Source organism: Zea mays, chromosome 9 (assembly GCF_902167145.1).
Source record: "Zea mays cultivar B73 chromosome 9, Zm-B73-REFERENCE-NAM-5.0, whole genome shotgun sequence".
Lineage (NCBI taxonomy): Eukaryota > Viridiplantae > Streptophyta > Magnoliopsida > Poales > Poaceae > Zea > Zea mays.
Window position 1 is genome coordinate 17,958,509 of NC_050104.1, and position 22,957 is coordinate 17,981,465.

Here is a 22,957-nt window from a genome sequence, read left to right on the forward strand (position 1 = left end):
GAGAATGGAGATAGCTCTGACACAGAAGGTTCTGATCTGTCGTCCACAATATTCTTGTCGTTCGGCAGGGCACAGATGCTATATACGAGCAAAATATCTGTACGGAGGTGGGGCGTCGCTGTCGGTGAACATGCGCGATGCGAGGGTTGCCTGCCATCTCTGTCAAAAACATGTGGTGGAAGCATCGACCGAATTTGACAGCTTGGGTTTTGACCAAATAATTCGAAATCGGAATTTCGACACGCGCAGGGAGAACGAAACAAAACAAAACAAAACCATCCAGACGGTAGGAGTATACAGTTAAATTGGTAGTATTACTGTATTATCGACCTCGAGATTTACGTATACTGAAACGGCGACAATTCCGAATAAAAAAACAAGAACGGAACATTAATAGTACAGTACAGGGCCAAGAAAGAGCCAGATCCGGTGATTGATAGTTTAATGCTGCGCGTCGTCTACGATATGATGATTGGAACGGGGGTTCGGCGCCGCCGTCGGTGGCAGTAGTGGGGGCCAGACAGCCGGGGCAGCAGGAACGCAGGGTATTATGTTTTTTTTCTTCTTCTTCTTTTTTTCACTTGACGCGGCGGCAGAGCGTGACGCCGTCGCCGACGGGGAGCTGGCAGATCTCGACGCGGTCGTCGGCGGCGAGCGCGCTGTTGAGGGCGAGGACGAAGTCGCGGTAGAAGCGGATGTACTTGCGCATGGGCGCGTCGTCGGGGAGCACGACGGAGCCGTTCCACAGCGTGTTGTCGTAGCCGATGAGGCCGCCGGGCCTCACCAGCTTCAGGAGCCGCTCGTGGTAGCTGAGGTAGTTGTCCTTGTCGGCGTCCACGAAGGCGAAGTCGAACGACCCGTGCTGCTCCTTGTCCGCCACGAGGTCGTCCAGGACGGGGAGCGCGGGGCCCTCGCGGAAGTCGATCTTGTGGCCCACGCCGGCCTTGTTGATGCAGGGAAGGCCTAGCTCGTAGTTCTCGCGGTTGATGTCCATGGCCAAGATCTGCGGGGGGACGAGCAACAGAGAGAGAGACAGAGAGGGGTAAAGATCCTTGGTCTGGGTGGGTGGCAGATCTGGGAAAGAGAGAGAGAGAGAAAGAGAGAAAGGGCACCGACCGTGCCGTCCTCCGGGAGTGCGAGCGCGGTGGCGAGGAGCGAGTAGCCGGTGTAGACGCCGATCTCCATGGTCTTCTTGGCGCCGATGAGCTTGATGAGCATGTTGAGGAACTGGCCCTCGTCGGCGGAGGTGGTCATCAGGTTCCTGCACGCCACGCCACGTTCGTTCTCAGATCTCGGTCTGTCCACGTCCAGCAGGCCCACACACTCGAATCCACCACGTACGACAGGGCGAAAAGCTAGCGGGACATACCATGGGTGCTTGGCGGTGATCTCGCGCAGCTCCTTCATGCTCTCCGGCTCCCGCGGGTACACGCTCGTGTCCAGGATGTACTGCGGATCATTCTTCCCCCGCGGTCAGAGACTCAGATCCCGGTCAGATTCAGCCACTCATTGCGCTCAGCTTGTTTACCTGGTACAGGTCGTCGCTCTTGAGCAGGCTCTTGTGGCCGACCTCGGAGTGGCGCGTCTTCTGCTCGCCGTTGCCGTTGCCGTTGGCCTGCTGCTCCTGCGCCGGTGCAGCCTTGGCCGCCTCGGTCGCCGTGGTGGCCATTGCGTGCAGTGCAGTGCAGTGCAGTTAGCTGGACGAACGACTGATATGTCGCGGAGATCTGGTCTGGGTGCGGCACTGGCTTGCGCGTCGGGTATTGCTGGATTGACCGACCGTGCCTGCCGGGGCGGCTCTTATATAACGCGCGGCGGCAAGGCGACTAGGCGAGGCGTGTGAGAGCCTGGCTGCCACTGCCGGGCCAGGCCTTGGTGCGCCGCGCGCACGGGTGGGTGGCGGCCGCTAGGGGGGCGGGGTGGGTGGCTGGCCGGATCCGTGCGTTTGGTCAGAGGGCTGTGTGGCCTCGGGTCTGGCCGTGGTGTCCGGTGCACGCGGACGCCGTCGCGGCCGTGGCTGTCGAGTGCGGGGAGGGAGAGGGGTTGGTGGGAAAGGGACGCGCGCAGGCGCGGCTGACTCTGACTGCCGACCTGGCACGACCGGCGTGGAGTGGTGGTCGCCTTCCTTCCTCGTTCCGGCCGGGCGGGGAGAGCAGCGACATTTGGTAGACTGCCACGGTCCACCACCAACCCACTCTTGCTTTCAGTGCATCAATCATCGTCCATCGGGTGGTCCCCCAGTCGTGACTCGGGAGTCGGGAGGTGGTAGCGGCATGGGAAGGGAAACCGGTGCGCGCGGCATGACCGTCCTGTTCTCGGAGTCGGAGCAGCCTGCACATTTTGGTGAGGTTGAGTGAGCTAGAGCAAGAGATCCAGATGACGTGCCTTTTTTTTTTATTTTTTTTCGCGCGCGTAGTGCTTGCTTGGGGGCACGAACAGCCTGTAGAGAGAGGAGACGGACAAACGGAGGCCCTGCTGGATGGCTGCTGGCTGGCGGGTGCGCAGCACGACAAAGGCGCCACGCCCGTGTCCGTAACGTAAGCCAGGCTAACGTACTGGATGTCTGGATGCCACTCACTCACGCTATCTTCTTATCTATCTACACGCTTGCCTTGCTTGGTTGGACGGCAACAACACGGCCCAAGAGCGACACCTGGTACGGGCTGCCACTTTGCGGGCGGGGCCGGGCCGGGCCAGGCCGGGCCGATGCCGTGGAGGGCGGGTCGGTGCAGGACAGCAGCAGGCCTAGCTAGAGCTGCAGGCTGCAGCAAGCAAGCAAGCAACGGCGAGGCAGGCTGGGTTGATTTATTCGTACGAGTGACATGAGCAGTAGCAGATTCGCCAGCGTTCTACCAAGAAAGTCCGCGCTGACTTAATGCAGACTACTGAGAATGCCAAAGTCCTACTGACTATTTAAAGCGACTAGCTAGTCAACTGGAGAGAAGAGGAACCAACGACGACGACGACTCTCTTTATCTGATACCAATGTTTTCGCCATGGCCGTGGCTGTGGCTAAGTAGCCAAGGATGTACAATTGATGAAGAAAGTGATCCGGCCGGCAGCAGCACCAGCACCAAGTGGAAGGAGTGGCTAATGAGGACGGATGAGGCGCGATAGTGAATGCCTATCTCCTGCACTGCACTACCATGGATCCATAGATACAACATACCACTCGATCGGGGTAGCAAAAGGACCGCTGTATCTCAAACCATAGAACATGCTGTTAGATGAAGACTTTTACTTGAAAGGGCCTGTCATTCTTCAACTAACCAACTCCTTCCACTTTTACTCCGCTGAATGCCTATCTCCTGCACTAGCACTTTTACTCGATCGCGTGTAGACCTGTCATTCTTTGTCTAGACTTTGTCCAACTCAGGTACACAGACATACTACGTAGACAATGTCATACCTAGGAAGATTATGCAATATTCAATAGAAACAAGATTCCTGCCTTTGTTGTCTAATTGCTCGATGCAGAGAAGTTTATGCGGGGGAGTAACTGTCTGCAACATTGAAAGCAAAGGCTGAATTCAATACATCGGTCACTGAGGCATTGGTGAAGTCCCAATCCTGGCCATAGTAAAAGGTCACAACTGTAGACCTGCTCATTCTTTGTCTAGCCTTTGTCAATTCAAGGTACACATACTACGTAGTAGACGGTGTCATACCTAGGAAGATTAAGCAAGGTCCAATAAAAAAGATTCCGGTCTATGTTGGCTATTTGCTGAAGTTCATGTTCACGCATGAAGTAAACTGTCTGCAACATTAAATGCATCGTAACTTCTGAGATTGTGCCAAGAATCCTTCTGATTACAAAAGAATGTTTGCAAGGCTAAGAAACGAGAAACGACAGATATACTACGGCAATGTCACTGTATGGATTATGGAAGAACCGCAAAAACAAACATTTTGACAAATTCTGTATGGCGGCTACAGAATGGGTACTGAAGAATTTAGACTTTCAATAGAGAAACAAGTTTCAAAGACGTCCTGAACTGGGATCACATAGTCAACCGTCTGCTACATTCGGCCTTGCCGTCCCCTACAGAAAGTCAGAGATAGATGTCCCCATTCCCAGCTAACTGGTACTCACGTACACGCCACAGAAAGTCAAAGATTAGATGCCACCCAACCGCCAGGGCACTCTTGATCAACACATGCGCTATAAGTGACCCACCCATCTTTCCTCTGTGCATCTTTGCCAAGCAGCCATGGCCATGAGAGACCTCTGCATTCTCACCACACTTGTCTCTTTCCTTGTATCGTTATCCTCTGTTTCTGCTGCATACGACCACAGCTACCTTGCTAGAGGCTCCTCCATCTCCACCCAGGATGTAACCACCCCCATCCTAGTGTCGCCCAATGGTGCCTTCACCTGCGGCTTCTACAAGGTGGCCACCAACGCCTTCACCTTTTCTATCTGGTTCTCGTGGGCATCTGGCAAGACTGTCTCCTGGACGGCTAACCGTGATGCGCCACTCAATGGCAGGGGCTCCAGGCTCATCTTCCACAAGAAGGGGGCCTTGATCCTTGTGGACTATAATGGCATGGTCATATGGAGCACCAACACAACCGCGTCCGGCAGTGATCGTGCGATGCTTCTCGATAGCGGCAACCTTGTTGTCATGGATACAGATGGGCGTCACCTCTGGAGAAGCTTCGACTCACCAACTGATACACTTCTACCATGGCAGCCGATGACTAGAGATACTAGGTTGGTATCTGCTTCTGCTAGGGGTTTGCTCTATTCAGGTTTCTATGCCTTCTACTTCGCCACTAACAATATCCTAACTCTTATTTACAACGGTCCTGAGACTAGTAGCATATATTGGCCAGATCCATTCCACATGCCATGGGATAATGGTAGGACTACCTATAATAGTACCAGGTATGGGGTTCTTGACCAGACAGGACGGTTTGTGGCAAGTGACCAGCTTAAGTTTGAAGCTTCTGATCTTGGTGATGAGACGATGAGGAGATTGACCCTAGACTATGACGGTAACCTTAGGTTGTATAGCCTAAACATGACCAGTGGCAATTGGTCAGTCTCTTGGATGGCATTCCCTCAACTGTGCAAAATACATGGACTGTGTGGAGCAAACAGCCTGTGCAGATACAGACCAGAGCTAGAGTCATGTTCTTGCCTTGAAGGATTTGAGATGGTTGAACCAAGTGACTGGAGCAAAGGGTGCAGGCGCAAGACTAATACCACACCCTTTTCATTTAGGAAGCTTACCGGAACAGACTTATGGGGCTATGACTTAAACTATTCCAAACTGGTGCCATGGTTGATGTGCAGGAACATGTGCTTGAACGATACGGACTGCCAAGCTTTTGGTTACCGGAAGGGAACAGGCGAATGTTATCCAAAGGCCTTTCTTTTCAATGGCAGGGACTTCCCAGATCCTTACAATGATATCTATCTGAAAACTCAAGAGGCAGTATGGTCTTCACCAGAATTGGCTCCTGGATTAAGACATGCTTGCAAAGTTACTGAAAAGGAAGCATACCCCTTATCACAAATGTTCGTGGGTGCCAATTCCAGTTTCAAGTTTGGATACTTTCTATCTTCTGCATTGACATTGCTCGTTATTGAAGTGATCTTAATCATAGTTGGTAGTTGGATTGTTTACAAATGGGAGAGAAGACCAGAAATTATGGACGAAGGTTACATGATCATTTCCAGTCAGTTCCGAAGGTTCAGCTACAAGGAGTTACAGAGGGCAACCAAGAGTTTCCAAGAAGAGCTCGGAAGTGGCACATCAGGAGCAGTTTACAAGGGAGTCCTTGATGATGGAAGGGAGGTCGCAGTGAAGAAGCTAAGTGATATGATGCAAGGAGAACAAGAGTTCAGATCTGAGCTCAGCATCATTGGAAGAATATATCATATGAATCTGGTAAGAATTTGGGGGTTTTGTGCTGAGCAAACTCACAAGCTATTGGTTTCCGAGTTTGTTGAAAATGGTTCATTAGACAGATATCTGGTTGATTATCAGGACTTAACTTATGTGCTCCAATGGAGCCAAAGGTACAATATCGCACTTGGAGTGGCAAAAGGACTGGCATATCTCCATCATGAATGGATTGTGCACTGTGATGTCGAACCAGAGAACATACTGTTAGATAAAGAATTTGAACCAAAAATTGCAGATTTTGGATTGGTTAAATTACTAAGTCGAGGAACAGGAGCACAGATGCTGTCAAGGGTGCATGGGACTAGAGGGTACATTGCACCAGAGTGGGCTCTAAATCTTCCAATAACAGGGAAGGCTGATGTTTACAGCTATGGTGTAGTGCTCCTCGAGTTAGTGAAAGGGGTTCGGGTTTCCAGTTGGGTAATTGAAGGCGAGGGGGTGGAGGAAATGTCTATTCGATGCTCTGCTGAGATTCTTAAAGAGAAATTGGCAGCCAAAGATCCATCATGGCTCATGGAATTTGTTGACTGCAGACTGAATGGAGAATTCAACTACTTACAAGCAGCCACGATGTTAGAGATAGCAGTGTCATGCGTGGAAGAGGAGAGGACCAAAAGACCTAGCATGGACCATATCCTCAAAACTTTGCTTTCACTAGTGGAATAATGTTGCTTAGATTTTCCTTTTACCAATCTGATGTGCATACTGTGAGACTGGACAAGTGAAAAAAACAATAGTTTTGTGTTGTAGCACAGAATAGTGAAATGGAGTCATGTCATGCGCGCAACTTTAATAAAGTGCATCCAAAATCCTTAAGAGAGCCTAATAAGAGCCTGTTTGGCAGGCAGGGCTCCAACTCTGAAAGCGCAGCTTTAAGGCAGGTGCTTGCTGGCGTTTTTGGGTGCACTGGTACTCCTATTCTAACCCTAACAGACCAAATTGCAAGTCCAACTGCCCACATGTAGGCCCGGTTAAACAGGCAAAAAAAACAGCGCAACTAATCTGGTCGTCTCGGACGATTAGCTTTCTGATCAAGCTAATCGTGTCGATACCCCTAGTCGATCACGCGCGACCAACTAGGACGATTAATCATGATTAGTGAGACGACTTGTAAACAATGACCTCAGCATTCAGCCCACTTGGAGCTTCAGTATACATATTTATAGAATTTGTTCTACACATGCATTCACTTGCACTGCTATTTGGTGTAGAATGCTTAGAGTTGGATTTCAAGAACCAGAATACTAGATAAGTGCATGTACTCATAATGAGTGAACACTCGAAAGATGTGTAAGTATACATATTTATATAATTTGTTCTACACAAAATGTATCCACTTGCATCGGTATTTGGTGTAGAAATGATCAGGGTTGGATTTCAACTAGATGAGTGCATACAGTCATATTGAGTCAACGCTCGAAATATGTGTCAAGTGACAGTCTAATTTCTTTCTTACTTTATTCATTGAGCAATCAACTAACTGAAGGGTGATGAATCCAATTGAATCAAAATGTTCACCACTATACAATCTACATATGATTAAAAAGAATCGACAATGACAGAAATTGTGAAAGAATCACCATGGCTAGTCAGGCGCTCGCAGGTCCCTCGTTGTTGCTGCCAATGCGCTCCGCAACGCCAATGCACGGCCATCGATCTCGAGTCCTGCTCCGGCACCAGCGTCATCTCTTTGGCTGTGCAGTCCCCCCAAATCACTGTCTGCCTCCTCAACATCCGGCGCCAATGCAGAGTAATCCTCCCTGGACAACAGCACATTGTGAAGCATCGCACATGTCCCAATGCACGCCACAGCTGCTCGAGAGCTTTCCTCCTCGTGGAGCCTAGCGATGGCTCCCCACCCCATCAAGCTCCGGATAACACGCCGCACGGGGCGGCACATTGCCCTGTGCGCAGCATTGAACTCCGCCTCCGGGGAGCCAGGCACCAGTGGCCCTGGGAAAGGCACCATGAGCCAGGGCAGCAGCGGGTACCCACCCCCATCCCCAACCAAGTACTGCTGGGAGTCGAGCAACTTGCCGTGCTCGGCCTCCTGGTACAACGAGGACAGCCTGAGCACCTCGAGGTCTGTGCGGTCGCCGCGGAATCCCGCGGTGAGGGAGAGCACGCGGGAGGAGGCGCCCGCCACGAGCTGGGTGGCGAGCGGGCCGGTAGGGCCGGCGAAGCGCGCGCAGCAGAGCGCGCCGCGGCAGGAGGGGAGCGGGGCGGAATAGGCGCCGGTTGGGTCGGAGGGGAAGGCGAGCCAGAAGCGGAAGTTGGCGAGGAGCACCCGGCGGAGGCGGCGGGAGGCGGCGCGGGGGGCGGAGGGCGGGACGCCGAAGAGCTCCGCGAGCGCAGGGTAGGGCAGACCCGACGCGAGGCGGGCGAGGGCGAGCGCGAGGAGCACGGGGGACGGGAGGGAGGAGGGGTGGGAGAGGAGCGGCTCGAGGAGGCCCGAGAGGAAGTGGAAGGTGGGCGCCGAGACCCGGAACGCGAGCGGGTAGTCGTCCAGGCTCGTGGGCGGCAGAGGCAAGGGCGCCGGCGGTGGCGCCTCCTGCTCCGGGGCCGGGTCAGGGTCGGGGTCGGGGTCGGGGTCGGGGTCGGTCGCTTCGGAGTCCGAGGCGGAGCTGGCCTCGTCGCGGCGCAGGCGCTTGCGCGAGCGGGCGGTGGGGCCGAGGAGGACGAGGAGCGCGGCGGCCGAGTGAGCTGTGAGGAGGAGGGGGAGCGGGGTCGTCATGGAGGGGAGAGGCGGGGGCGCATGGTGCTGCTGCTGGTGGTGCGGGAGTGGTTGAGCCGTCGGTGTGGCGAAATACGAGAGGATTTCGTAGGCGATCGAGTGATGCGACGACACCCATCGATGCCGCTTCCGTGCAAGGTCGCTTTTCATTTTTTTTTTTTTTTTACCTTTTGCTGTCGTGCTCCTACTTGGCGTTCCACGGTTCCGGCCTTGGGCCTGGAGGAATCCACATATCCATCGGCCATCGCGTATCCGCATGGCCCACTTTTCCTGCAGCGTCCGAGTTCAGACACAGGACTATGATAAAAAAACAAATTTCTGATAGAAAATTGATTTCTGGTACGGAAATATGTACATGAGTCTCTCAACTCAACTCTACAAACAATATAATTTATAGTGCAAAACAATACTTTGCACGACCTGCTGGAGATGACCTAAAGATTCATAATTATACGGCTATTATTTTTGACACAAAATGAGTATGAATGGTTGTTTTCGCCAATACCGAAAGTTAAAGTCTATGAATTTTTCATAAAGAAATTATCTTCACAAAAAATCGAAGGAACTAATTTTTAGAAAGAAAAAATATATAAGGGAAGTAATAGAAGTTTCTCACCAAAATGCATGGGTATATAGCCGACATTTTTTACTGAAAACTAGCATAAACAGTGGTACATGATTCATTACATGTTAAAACCGATAAAACGAACTTTATTGATCCGGACATAGAAACAACAAAAAAAGCATTTTATAAGTATCAAAACGTTGGAAAATCAAATGTACAACCATCTCAATAACGAAAATAGACCGGAACAATATATTTCACCCAAAAGAATCTTAAATAAGCAGTGTATTTCAATTCATGTAATAAAATCAACCAACACAACAAGGCACAGGAAGAGATGGTGTTGTGCCACAAAATAACCATAGAAAAAATTTAAATATTGGCTCGTTGGCACGTGGACTAGATGAGCTCTTTCGAAATATTATTCGTCATCACTTATCAGAGGCTGATTAGATGCTGAGAGTGGTCTTGTAGGTGGTGCCAGCCTTGAAATCGGCGGGGATGACATCATCGGCGATACGGTAGCCGCCAGACTTGGTAGCAAAGCGGATGCAGAGGGGGTACTTGAGCGGGGCCTTGGTGTCGAGCGTCCAAGTGCCAGCTGGGCCCTCCTTGAGTGTAAAGGAGAAATCGTCGCCGCCATGCTCCTTGATCTCCACGTCAGAGATGGTGGCAATGTTAGGGGTGAGAACCAGGTGGCCAGGCTTGGAGCCCTTGCCGACCTGGAAGGTGAGTGGGGTGGTGCACGAACCGAATGCGAACAACATAGCCAGTGCCGTTGTGGCAAGCAGGATAGAGTACCTTGAGGCCATTGTTGGTGGCGAGCTAGCGATGTATTTGTTTCTATGTGCTTGTTTCTTTCACGGATGTGTGTGTTGTGTCTGTGTGGGGAGATCGGTGTTGTAGTCGGGCACATATTTATGGACGATGGAGGAGGCAAGGAAGTTGGACATTGGTGTACGGCGTGCCACAGATATCGCTGGCTGACTTATTTTTGTTCCTCGAAAAAACCTCGGTCGGTTGTTCAAAGACCAACACGTGTACACAACTACTATAAATAGGTCTGAGCTCGGTGGGCCTGATTCTTTTCTTCTAACAAAAAAGTTCAAAATAAAGGCATGGCATGCAGTCCTCTCGTAAAAGAAAAGAGAAGAAAAGCAAAAGCATGCACTCCTCATTAGCTCTCTACTTACTTCCTTTTAAAAAACTATAAATAGTAAATCACTTTCACTTTTGTTCCACTCATTTCCCATTTTTGCTTTTTTGACCCTTTTTGAGAAAGTTTTTCTCAAGTATGCCCTTTTTAGTTTGAATTCTGCATCCCGCCTTCCTCTAGGCCCACACCATCTTGGTCGACCTCCCTCCCCACGCAGTCGTTCCCAACCGTATTTTTTTTGCCTTTTGACCCTTTTGAGAAAGTTTTTCACAAGTATGCCCTTTTCAGTTTGAATTCCGTCGAGGTATCGCTCCGTAGCGAGCGTCGAGCGCTTATGTGGCAGGGGTCGTCGCCCGTGCCTGGTCCTATGTACAAAATAAATGGACACACCAACGAAAACATGAGTCTACTAGGGTTTGAACCAACAACCGCGAATATTAAAGCTCATGTCTCTAACCAACACAACTTATGATTATTTGTGCTAAACAAAGAAAATATTTTTATTTGAACAAGTGACTTGATGATGTGCATATGTATTGTTTGATGGACGTGCTTAATCACTTATTTGATCTCGAAAACACAAACTAATATCCACATTAAGCTGTTGGTATGTGCACGATCTATTTTTTCACACTAAAGCACAATGGATTATTGAGGAATTCGAACTTTCTGTAGACTTCAGTTTAATCCTTATGTATATGTATATATATATATATATAAAACATATACAAATATTGGCACACAGTTTCTATTTACAACAGTTTCTAAACAGCTCCCATTTTCTGTCGTCTCCAGCAATCATACGCACGTACGTGCTCCAGGTCATAGCCGTAGTGTTACGAGTTTTCATTTCAGCTACATGCCAACTGATAGGTACTTGCAATTCTACATGTTTTCTTTTTAGGTTACTGACATGGAGGAACGGGAAATAACTCCATGAAGCGCTTAAGACTTATCCTAGACGTCCATGAGTGCAAGGACGACTTATCCTACACGTCCACCATTATTAGGAGGGCTACTAACGCACGAACGCAAGGGCTAAGCGACCGTTTGCGGGTGGCAGGGGTTGGTGCTGTAAGGGAAATGACTTAATCATTTCCTATAATCGATTTTAGTGGTTGACGTCCATCACAAACCACGTCGACTAATTAGTTTGCCAAGATGTCTTTTTATCTCAGATGCATAAGGTTTAACACAAACCAAGAAAGAAATTAAGTTAGGGACCCAACAAAGTTTGGAGCAAAGACTTGAGAGTGTGCTGCCAGTGGCGCACCGGACAGTGTCCAGTGCCCTAGGCCGAGCACCACTCGAACATGCCACTCTCGGGTTTTTCCAAGCTCCGCTATAATTCATCGGACTGTCCGGTGTGCACTGGACATGTCCGATGAGCCAACGGAGCAACGGTAACCTGGCGCTCAACGGTCGACTGTGTGAACAGTAAAAGCGCACAGTGCAGAAGTCAGATGTCAAGCTGCGAAGTCAGAACACACCAGACATGTCTAGTGTTCCACCCGACTGTCCGGTGCCGCAAGAGAACAGAAGACTTCAACGGTCAAGCCACTCCAAACCCCAACGGCGTGCTGACGTAGCACACATCGGATAGTGAACAGTACCTGTCCGGGGCACCGCCGGACTGTCCGGTGTGCCCATCGACAGCAAACTCAGCCAACGGCTAGAAAGTGGTTGGAGGCTATAAATACCCCCACCCACCTCCATTCAAGCCATCCAAGTTTTGAGAAGTTCACATTCAATACAATAGCAATAGCATTCACTCCAAGACACATTCCAAAGATCAAATCCCCTCCAAGCCTCAAAATCAACTCAATTGCTTAGTGACTTGAGAGAGGGTGTTTTGTGTTCTTTTGTTGCTCTTGTTACTTGGATTGCTTTCTCCTTTCTATTCTCATTCTTCTAAGTGCTTTGTAAAGCTAGCAAGAGACACCTAAGTGTGTGGTGATCCTTGCGAGGTCTTAGTGACCCAAGTGATTAAGGAGAAACCTTGACCGGTCTGTGTGACCGATTGAGAGAGGGAAAGGGTTGGAATAGACCCGGACTTTGTGGCCTCCTCAATGGGGACTAGGTTCTTTGGAACCAAACCTTGGTAAAACAAATCATCGTGTTCACTTGCATTGATCTTCACTTGATTTGTTTTCCTGTCTTTCCTCTCTCTAAAGTTTCCTTGCTAATATTGATTTAAGTTTGCTCCCAAAGTTATACACATCAATTTGAGCAACTCAGCAAGAGATACAATCTTCCGCACTCAGATTTAATTCTAACGCTAACCCCGGCCTTAGTGTGTGTTTAAAGTTTGTAAATTTCAGGTTTCGCCTATTCACCCCCTCTAGGCGACTTTCAGGTGCCAATAGTGACGGCGCCGACCCCTACCAAGTAGGCGCCACAACGACGCTCCGGAGTGATGCCTTGACACCATTTATATTGGCGCCAAGACGTGTAACGTCGACGCCAATAGTGATGGCACCGAGGTAAGGGTCCATTTTCTGAATTAAAATTGAAAAAGGCTTACTTGTGAAAAACTTTCCCCAAAAGGGCCAAAAAGCAAAAAAGACGACTGTCCCAAACACCCCTCCACACGCCGCCTCCCCGTGCCCTCCCTCCACACGCCGCCTCTGCTCGTCCGGATCTCCCCGTGACCTCCTTCCCCACTTTGTTGCTCCGCCCATCGCCTCATCGCGACCTCCCTCCCCACGCCTCCATTACCGTGGAGCTTTCAACCAGCCCGAGTGCTCCAGAAATCTCGCAACCCGTCCGCTCGCCATGAACCCACCCGTAATCACGGGCGCTCCAACCGCGACCGCCATCCTCGCCCGCGAACGCTCCAACCGCGACCTCCCGAAATCCACGCCATGCTCCGTTCATGCCGCGTCTGCTCTAATCGTGTCCGTGCATGCCATGATCGCCATTCTCGCCCCCCACTGTCTACGCATTTTGTGCTCACCCAACAGCCTTATCGCGCCCTCCACCATCGCTGGCCAGCGTTCGATGCATACGCCAACCTTATCACGTTCGCATCCTCTCTCGCATGCGTTCCCAACCACCGTCCTGTCATCCTTATGCAGCTTGCCCATGGTAGCCACGAGCTGGAGCAGCAGCACTTCCAACATCCTGTTCTTGAGAACCCATGCCTCACAACATACCGTCTGGTGAGTCTCCAACTAACTTAAACGTGATTGTGGCTCCTTCTATTTTCATGTGAAATTGGTTCTAGTACCTTGCTAATTGTGGTTGTTCATCGATCTGGTGAAGCTACATGTGCATAAATATTTTTTGTTTATTGCTATCCAGATATTTTTGCTTTTCCCCTTGTTTTTGCTTGCTTCAATTTTTGGAAGGAGCATCTACTTTTTTACTACAACCGTATGTGGCTTGATGCTATTTGAAAGGGAAATAGGCTCACACCTTTTCCTAATTGATTTTGGTGGTTGAATTGTCCAACACAAATAATTGGACTAACTAGTTTGCTCTAGATTATAAGTTCTACAGGTGCCAAAGGTTCAACACAAACCAATAAAAAGTCCAAGAAAGGGTTCAAATAAAAAGAGCAAAAGACAACCGAAGGCAGCCCTGGTCTGGCGCACCGAACTGTCCGGTGTGCCACCGGACAGTGTCCGGTGCACCAGGGAGATCAACTCCGAACTTGCCACCTTCGGGAATTCTGGGAGCCACTCCGCTATAATTCACCGGACTGTCCGGTGTAGCACCAAACTGTCCGGTGTGCCATGCGGAGCAACGGCTACCTGTGCCAACGGTCGTCTGCAACAGCTACAGTGAACAGTGAACAGTGCCGACTGCGCGCGCAGAGTCAGAGCAAGCGCCAGATGGCGCACCGGACAGTGAACAATACATGTCCGGTGCACCACCAGACTGTCCGGTGGCCCACTTGTCAGAAGCTCCAACGGTCGAACCCTAACAGTTGGGTGACGTGGCTGGTGCACCGGACAGTGTCCGGTGGTGCACCGGACTGTCCGGTGCGCCCTTTGACAGCAGCCTTCCCCAACGTCCACTTTGCTGGTTGGGGCTATAAATACCCCCAACCACCAACACTTCAGAGCATCCAAGTTTTCAGCCAACACATTCAATACAAGAGCTAGTGCATTCAATACAAGACACAAATAGAGTGAATCAAAATCTCTCCAAGTCCCAATTCCACTCAAAGCAATAGTGACTAGAAGAGAGAGTTTTGTCGTGTTCTTTTGAGCTCTTGCGCTTGGATCGCTTTTCTTCTTCCCATTTCTTGTTCCCAAGATCATTGTAATCAAAGCAAGATACACCAATTGTGTGGTGGTCCTTGTGGGGACTAAGTGTCCCGTTTGATTGAGAAGAGAAGCTCACTCGGTCTAAGTGATCGTTTGAGAGAGGGAAAGGGTTGAAAAAGACCCGGTCTTTGTGACCACCTCAACGGGGAGTAGGTTTTCAAGAAACGAGCCTCGTTAAAACAAATCACCGTGTCATCCGCTCTTATTCGCCTGTGATTTGTTTTCGCCCTCTCTTTCGGACTCGATTATATTTCTAACGCTAACCCCGGCTTGTAGTTGTGCTTAAACTTTATAAATTTCAGATTTGCTTATTCACCCCCCCTCTAGGTGACTTTCAATTGGTATCGGAGCCCGGTACTTCATTAAGAGCCTAACCACTCGAAGTTATGTCGGAAGCTCACGCCAAGAAGGAGATGGTGACCGGTGAGAAGCCCGCCACAAGCCACAGGAAGGCTCCATCGGGGGAGTCCGACAACAAGAAGAGGGAGGAATCACCTCCCCGTGTCAAGTCGCACCGGAGTGGCGACAAGAAGAAGAAAATGAAGAAAGTGGTCTACTACGAGACCGATTCTTCGTCTCCTTCCACCTCCGGCTCCGACGCGCCGTCCGTCACTTCTAAGCGCCATGAGCGCAAGAAGTTTAGTAAGATCCCCTTACGCTATCCTCGCATTTCCAAACGCACTCCTTTACTTTCCGTCCCATTAGGCAAACCACCGGTTTTTGACGGTGAAGATTATTGTATGTGGAGTGATAAAATGAGGCACCATCTAACCTCACTCCACGCTAGTATTTAGGACATTGTTAAATTTGGCGCACAAGAACCATCCGTGGGGGATGAAGGCTAGGATTCGAACGAGGTAGCCCAAATCCGGCATTTCAACTCCCAAGCCACCACTATACTCCTCGCCTCTCTAAGTCGAGAGGAGTATAACAAGGTGCAAGGGTTGAAGAGTGCCAAAGAAATTTGGGACGTGCTCAAGACCGCGCACGAAGGAGATGAGGTGACCAAGATCACCAAGCGGGAGACGATCGAGGGGAGCTCAGTCGATTCATGCTTCACCAAGGGGAGGAGCCACAAGCCATGTACAACCGGCTCAAGACCTTGGTGAACCAAGTGCGCAACCTCGGGAGCACCAATGGGATGACCATGAAATGGTCAAGGTTATTCTTAGATCACTCGTTTTTCTTAACCCTACTCAAGTACAATTAATTCGTGGTGATCCAAGATATAAACTAATGTCTCCCGAGGAAGTGATAGGGAAGTTTGTGAGCTTTGAACTCATGATCAAAGGCTCCAAATAAATCATAGAGCGAGGCGCCACCTCCACACCCGAGGTGCAACCCGTCGCCTTCAAAGCGACGGAGGAGAAGAAGGAAGAGTCTACATCAAGTAGGCTTCCCATCGATGCCTCCAAGCTCGACAATGAGGAGATGGCTTTAATCATCAAAAGCTTTCGCCAAATCCTCAAGCAAAGGAAGGGGAAAGATTACAAGCCTCGTTCCAAGAAAGTATGGTACAAATGTGGTAAGTCCGGTCATTTCATTGCTAAATGTCCATTATCAAGTGATAGTGACAGGGGCGACGACAAGAAGGGAAGAAGGAAGGAGAAGAAGAAGTATTACAAGAAGAAGGGCGGCGATGCCCATGTTTACCGGAGTGGGACTCCGATGAGAGCTCCACCTACTCCTCCTCCGACTAGGACGCCGCAAACAGCGCCGTCACCAAGGGTCTCCTCTTCCCCAACGTCGGTCACAAGTGCCTCATGGCAAGGGACGACAAAAAGAAGGTAAAATCTAGAGCCTCCACTAAATACGCGACATCTAGTGATGAGGAAAGCTCTAGTGATGATGAGGATAATTTACTTGCCCTTTTTGCCAACCTCAACATGCAACAAAAGGAGAAATTAAATGAATTGATAGGAGCTATTCATGAGAAGGATGAACTCTTGGATACCCAAGAGGACTTCCTTATCAAAGAAAATAAGAAGCATGTTAAGGTTAAAAATGCTTACGCTATCATAGAAAAATTAGTGAGCTAAGTACTTGCCATGATGTTATCTCAAACCTTAGAAATGAAAAATGCCAAACTAATTGCTAAGGTTGAGAAGTTAGATGTTTGTGATGATTCAATTGTTAGTCTTAGAAATGATAATGATAGTTTGATCACTAAGATTGATAAATTGAATGCATCCCTCTCTAGCCTTAAAATTGAGAATGAAAAATTAATTGCTAAGGCTAAAGATTTAAATGTTTGCAATGTTTCTATTTCCAATCTTAGAGATGAGAATGCTATTTTACATGCTAAGATTGTTGAATTAAATACTTGCAAACCCTCTACATCTAACGTTGAGCATGTTACTATTTGCACTAGATGTAGAGATATTAATGTTGATGTTATTCATGATCACCTAGCTTTAATTAAACAACAAAATGATCACATAGCTCAACTTAGTGCTAAAATTAATGAGTATGACTTAGAAAATGAAAAATTTAAATTTGCTCGTAGTATGCTTTATAGTGGGAGACACCCTAGCATTAAGGATGGCATTGGCTTCCAACAGGGTGACAATGTCAAGCTTAATGCCCCTAAGAAATTATCTAACTTTGTTAAGGGCAAAGCTCCCATGGTTCAGGATAACGAGGGTTACATTTTATACCCTGCCGGTTATCCTGAACACAAAATTAGGAGAATTCAGTCTAGGAAGTCTCACTCTGGCTCTCATCATGCTTTTATGTATAAGAGTGAGGCATCTAGTTCTAGGCAGTCCACTCAAGTCAAATTGCCTAATAAGAAAACTCCTATTGCATAAAATGAACCTAACATTTCATTTAAGACTTTTGATGCATCATATGTTTTAACTAACAAATCAGGCAAAGTAGTTGCCAAATATGTTGGGGCCAAACACAAGAGCTCAAAGACAAGAAGGGAAGAAGGAAGGAGAAGAAGAAGTATTACAAGAAGAAGGGCGGCGATGCCCATGTTTACCGGAGTGGGACTCCGATGAGAGCTCCACCTACTCCTCCTCCGACGAGGACGCCGCAAACAGCGCCGTCACCAAGGGTCTCCTCTTCCCCAACGTCGGTCACAAGTGCCTCATGGCAAGGGACGACAAAAAGAAGGTAAAATCTAGAGCCTCCACTAAATACGCGACATCTAGTGATGAGGAAAGCTCTAGTGATGATGAGGATAATTTACTTGCCCTTTTTGCCAACCTCAACATGCAACAAAAGGAGAAATTAAATGAATTGATAGGAGCTATTCATGAGAAGGATGAACTCTTGGATACCCAAGAGGACTTCCTTATCAAAGAAAATAAGAAGCATGTTAAGGTTAAAAATGCTTACGCTATCATAGAAAAATTAGTGAGCTAAGTACTTGCCATGATGTTATCTCAAACCTTAGAAATGAAAAATGCCAAACTAATTGCTAAGGTTGAGAAGTTAGATGTTTGTGATGATTCAATTGTTAGTCTTAGAAATGATAATGATAGTTTGATCACTAAGATTGATAAATTGAATGCATCCCTCTCTAGCCTTAAAATTGAGAATGAAAAATTAATTGCTAAGGCTAAAGATTTAAATGTTTGCAATGTTTCTATTTCCAATCTTAGAGATGAGAATGCTATTTTACATGCTAAGATTGTTGAATTAAATACTTGCAAACCCTCTACATCTAACGTTGAGCATGTTACTATTTGCACTAGATGTAGAGATATTAATGTTGATGCTATTCATGATCACCTAGCTTTAATTAAACAACAAAATGATCACATAGCTCAACTTAGTGCTAAAATTAATGAGTATGACTTAGAAAATGAAAAATTTAAATTTGCTCGTAGTATGCTTTATAGTGGGAGACACCCTAGCATTAAGGATGGCATTGGCTTCCAACAGGGTGACAATGTCAAGCTTAATGCCCCTAAGAAATTATCTAACTTTGTTAAGGGCAAAGCTCCCATGGTTCAGGATAACGAGGGTTACATTTTATACCCTGCCGGTTATCCTGAACACAAAATTAGGAGAATTCAGTCTAGGAAGTCTCACTCTGGCTCTCATCATGCTTTTATGTATAAGAGTGAGGCATCTAGTTCTAGGCAGTCCACTCATGTCAAATTGCCTAATAAGAAAACTCCTATTGCATAAAATGAACCTAACATTTCATTTAAGACTTTTGATGCATCATATGTTTTAACTAACAAATCAGGCAAAGTAGTTGCCAAATATGTTGGGGCCAAACACAAGAGCTCAAAGACTTGTGTTTGGGTACCCAAGGTGCTTGTTTCTAATGTGAAAGGACCCAAGACCGTTTGGGTACCTAAGAACAAGGCCTAAATTTGTTTTGTAGGTTTATGCATCTGGGGGCTCAAGTTGGATAATTGATAGCGGGTGCACAAACCACATGATTGGGGAGAAAAGGATGTTCTCCTCCTACGAGAAAAACCATGATCCTCAAAGAGCTATCGCATTCGGGGATGGAAATCAAGGTTTGGTCAAAGGACTTGGTAAAATTGCTATATCTCCTGACCATTCTATTTCCAATGTTTTTCTTGTAGATTCTTTAGATTATAATTTGCTTTCCGTTTCTCAATTATGTAAAATGGGCTATAACTGTCTTTATACGGATATAGGTGTTACTGTCTTTAGAAGAAGTGATGATTCAGTAGCATTTAAGGGAGTGTTAGAGGGTCAGCTATACTTAGTTGATTTTAATAGAGCTGAACTCGACACTTGCTTAATTGCTAAGACTAACATGGGTTGGCTCTGGCACCGCCGACTAGCCCAAGTTGGGATGAAGAATCTTCATAAGCTTCTAAAGGAAGAGCACATTTTGGGACTAACAAATGTTCATTTTGAGAAAGACATGATTTGTAGTGCATGTCAAGCAGGAAAGCAAGTTGGTGTTAATCATCCACACAAGAACATCATGACGACTGACAGGCCACTCGAGTTACTCCACATGGACCTATTCGGCCCGATCGCTTACATAAGCATCGGCGGGAGTAAATACTGTCTAGTTATTTGGGATGATTATTCTCGCTTCACTTGGGTGTTCTTTTTGCAGGAAAAATCACAAACCCAAGAGACCTTAAAGGGATTCTTGAGACGAGCTCAAAATGAGTTCGGCTTAAGGATCAAAAAGATTAGAAGCAACAACGGGACGGAGTTCAAGAACTCACAAATAGAAGGCTTCCTTGAGGATGAGGGCATCAAGCATGAGTTCTCTTCTCCCTACACACCACAACAAAATGGTGTAGTGGAGAGGAAGAATAGAACTCTACTTGACATGGCGAGGACCTGCTTGATGAATACAAGAATTCAGACCGGTTTTGGGTGGAAGCAATCAACACCGCTTGCTACGCCATCAACCGTCTCTACCTTCACCGAATCCTCAAGAAGACATCATATGAACTCCTAACCGATAAAAAGCCTAATGTTTCATAATTTAGAGTCTTTGGTAGCAAATGTTTTATTCTTGTTAAAAGAGGTAGAAAATCTAAATTTGCTCCTAAGGCTGTAGAAGGCTTTTTACTTGGTTATGATTCAAACACAAGGGCATATAGATTCTTTAACAAGTCCACTGGACTAGTTGAAGTTTCTTGTGACATTGTGTTTGATGAGACTAACGGCTCTCAAGTAGAGCAAGTTGATCTTGATGAGCTAGATGATGAAGAGGCTCCGTGCGTCGCGCTAAGGAACATGTCCATTGGGGATGTGTGTCCTAAGGAATCCGAAGAGCCTCCACAAGCACAAGATCAACCATCTTCCTCCATGCAAGCATCTCCACCAACTCAAGATGAGGATCAAGCTCAAGAGTATGAAAATGAAGATCAAGAAGATGAGCCACCTCAAGAAGGGGACAATGATCAAGGGGGAGATGCCCATGATCTAGACAAGGAAGATGATGATGGTCCAAGACCACCACACCCAAGAGTCCACCAAGCAATACAACGAGATCACCATGTGAACTCCATCCTCAACGATATTCAAAAGGGGGTAACCACTCGATCTCGTGTTGCTCATTTTTGTGAACATTACTCCTTTGTGTCGTCTATTGAGCCGTACAGGGTGAAAGACGCATTAAGGGATTCGGATTGGGTGTTGGCAATGCAAGAGGAACTCAACAACTTCACGAGGAATGAGGTATGACATTTAGTTCCACGTCCTAACCAAAATGTTGTAGGAACCAAGTGGGTCTTCCGCAACAAACAAGATGAGCATGGTGTGGTGACAAGGAACAAAGCCCGACTTGTGGCCAAGGGATTTTCACAAGTCGAAGGTTTGGATTTCGGTGAAACCTATGCACCCGTAGCTAGGCTTGAGTCAATTCGAATATTACTTGTCTATGCTACTTACCATGGCTTTAAGCTTTATCAAATGGACGTAAAAAGTGCCTTCCTCAATGGACCAATCAAGGAAGATGTCTATGTTGAGCAACCTCCCGGCTTTGAAGATAGTGAGTACCCTAACCATGTTTACAAACTCTCTAAGGTGCTTTATGGGCTCAAGCAAGCCCCAAGAGCATGGTATGAATGCCTAAGAGATTTTCTTATCGCTAATGGCTTCAAGGTCGAAAAAGCCGATTCTACTCTCTTTACTAAAACAATTGCAAAAGATTTGTTTATATGCCAAATTTATGTTGATGATATCATATTTGGGTCTACTAACAAATCTACTTGTGAAGAGTTTAGTAAGATCATGATTCAAAAATTCGAGATGTCTATGATGGGGGAGTTGAAGTACTTCTTAGGATTTCAAGTGAAACAACTCCAAGAGGGCACCTTCATCATCCAAACCAAGTATATTCAAGACATACTCACAAAGTTTGGGATGAAGGATGCCAAGCCCATCAAAACACCCATGGGAACTAATGGGCATCTCGACCTCGACACGGGAGGTAAATCCGTAGATCAAAAGGTATACCGGTCGATGATATGATCTTTACTCTATTTATGTGCATCTCGACCGGATATAATGCTTTCCGTATGCATGTGTGCAAGATTCCAAGCCGATCCTAAGGAAGTTCACCTTAAGGTCGTAAAACGAATCTTGAGATATTTAGCTTATACTCCTAAGTTTGGCCTTTGGTACCCCAGGGGATCCACTTTTGATTTAATTGGATATTCAGATGCTGATTGGGCAGGGTGTAAGATTGATAGAAAGAACACATCAGGGACTTGCCAGTTCTTGGGAAGATCTCTAGTGTCTTGGGCTTCTAAGAAACAAAATTCTGTACCAAGCCACTAGATGAGAAAACTTTTACCAAACTTAGGCATGAGCTAAACATTCTTGATTCTAGGAATTTTGATTGATATTTTGCACACCTAGCTCATTTCAATACAGTTGATCATATCTCTTTCATGTACTATGACTAATGTGGTTTTCAAGTGTATTATATGCTAAGTCATAGATTGAAAGGGAAATGGAGTTCTTCGGCGAAGCCAAGGCTTCCACTCCACTCCATCATGTTATTCATCATTTGCCGTCACTCCGCAACGCTCTCCAATTTGGTATAATCTTCACTCATATATTGTTTACCAAAGGGGGAGAATGTTTGAACAAGGGCTTATATTTCACTCACAAGTATCCGTTTTTGGCGATTCATGCCAAAGGGGGAGAAAGTATTAGCCCAAAGCAAAAGTACCGCACCACCACCAATTTCACAAATGTAGTCTTTCAAATTTGTATTAAAAGAAGGTTTTTCAATTGGTATCTTATTTTGTTATATAATTTCAAATTGGTATGACCCCTTTCAAAACTAATATCTAAACCCCTCTTGAACACTAAGAGGAGAATTTCATTGAGGGGGAGTTTTGTTTAGTCAAAGGAAAAGCATTTGAAACAGGGGGAGAAAATTTCAAATATTGAAAATGCTTCTCAAAATCTTATTCATTTACCTTTGACTATTTGCAAAAAGACTTTGAAAAGAATTTCCAAAAGAGTTTGCAAAAACAAAACATGTGGCGCAAGCATGGTCCAAAATGTTAAATTAGAAGAAAACATCCATGCATATATTATAAAAATGTATATTGGTTTAATTCCAAGTAACCCTTGCACTTACCTTTTGCAAACTAGTTCAATTCTGCACTTATATATTTGCTTTGGTTTGTGTTGGCATCAATCACCAAAAAGGGGGAGATTGAAAGGGAAATAGGCTCACACCTTTTCCTAATTGATTTTGGTGGTTGAATTGTCCAACACAAATAATTGGACTAACTAGTTTGCTCTAGATTATAAGTTCTACAGGTGCCAAAGGTTCAACACAAACCAATAAAAAGTCCAAGAAAGGGTTCAAATAAAAAGATCAAAAGACAA

The 22,957-nt window shown here is 46.9% G+C and overlaps 4 protein-coding genes across 6 annotated transcripts; 1 reads left to right on the plus strand and 3 right to left on the minus strand.

Moving 5' to 3' along the window:
- Positions 1–267: 267 nt before the first annotated feature.
- CCOAOMT2 (Caffeoyl-CoA O-methyltransferase 2) lies at positions 268–2,127 on the minus strand. Of its 3 annotated transcripts, none has more exons than XM_023300961.2 (4): positions 1,529–2,127; positions 1,370–1,461; positions 1,117–1,261; positions 268–1,003 (listed from the first exon to the last, which is right to left on the minus strand). In XM_023300961.2, the coding sequence occupies exons 1-4, from the start codon at positions 1,667–1,669 to the stop codon at positions 578–580; spliced, it is 804 nt and encodes a 267-aa protein (XP_023156729.1). In that variant the 5' UTR covers positions 1,670–2,127; the 3' UTR covers positions 268–577. The 3 variants fall into 3 exon arrangements, with proteins under 3 accessions (XP_023156729.1, XP_035818046.1, NP_001337196.1); NM_001350267.1 differs by having other exon boundaries at positions 351–1,003; positions 1,370–1,449; positions 1,529–1,760; XM_035962153.1 differs by having other exon boundaries at positions 1,117–1,449.
- A 1,930-nt stretch (positions 2,128–4,057) lies between these two features.
- Positions 4,058–6,771, plus strand: LOC103638018 (putative receptor protein kinase ZmPK1). The gene has a single exon (NM_001354363.1). The coding sequence runs from the start codon at positions 4,212–4,214 to the stop codon at positions 6,579–6,581; it is 2,370 nt and encodes a 789-aa protein (NP_001341292.1). The 5' UTR covers positions 4,058–4,211; the 3' UTR covers positions 6,582–6,771.
- Positions 6,772–7,339: 568 nt separating this feature from the next.
- Positions 7,340–8,722, minus strand: LOC100279167 (uncharacterized). Its single transcript, NM_001152195.2, has one exon. It carries the CDS (start codon positions 8,647–8,649, stop codon positions 7,501–7,503), a length of 1,149 nt encoding a protein of 382 aa, NP_001145667.1. The 5' UTR covers positions 8,650–8,722; the 3' UTR covers positions 7,340–7,500.
- A 764-nt stretch (positions 8,723–9,486) lies between these two features.
- On the minus strand, positions 9,487–10,106 carry LOC542132 (cl4939_2(660)). The gene has a single exon (NM_001111763.2). The coding sequence runs from the start codon at positions 10,024–10,026 to the stop codon at positions 9,664–9,666; it is 363 nt and encodes a 120-aa protein (NP_001105233.1). The 5' UTR covers positions 10,027–10,106; the 3' UTR covers positions 9,487–9,663.
- Positions 10,107–22,957: the final 12,851 nt, after the last annotated feature.

Excerpts from the sequence above, each read along its gene's own strand:
- LOC542132 (NM_001111763.2), bottom strand. The coding sequence starts at position 10,026 with ATGGCCTCAAGGTACTCTATCCTGCTTGCCACAACGGCACTGGCTATG.
- LOC103638018 (NM_001354363.1), top strand. The coding sequence starts at position 4,212 with ATGGCCATGAGAGACCTCTGCATTCTCACCACACTTGTCTCTTTCCTT.
- CCOAOMT2 (XM_035962153.1), bottom strand. The coding sequence starts at position 1,669 with ATGGCCACCACGGCGACCGAGGCGGCCAAGGCTGCACCGGCGCAGGAG. Across the intron at positions 1,450-1,528 it reads AGAGCGACGACCTGTACCAG|TACATCCTGGACACGAGCGT; the intron begins GTAAACAAGCTG and ends AATGATCCGCAG. Across the intron at positions 1,004-1,116 it reads CACTCCCGGAGGACGGCACG|ATCTTGGCCATGGACATCAA; the intron begins GTCGGTGCCCTT and ends GTCCCCCCGCAG.
- LOC100279167 (NM_001152195.2), bottom strand. The coding sequence starts at position 8,649 with ATGACGACCCCGCTCCCCCTCCTCCTCACAGCTCACTCGGCCGCCGCG.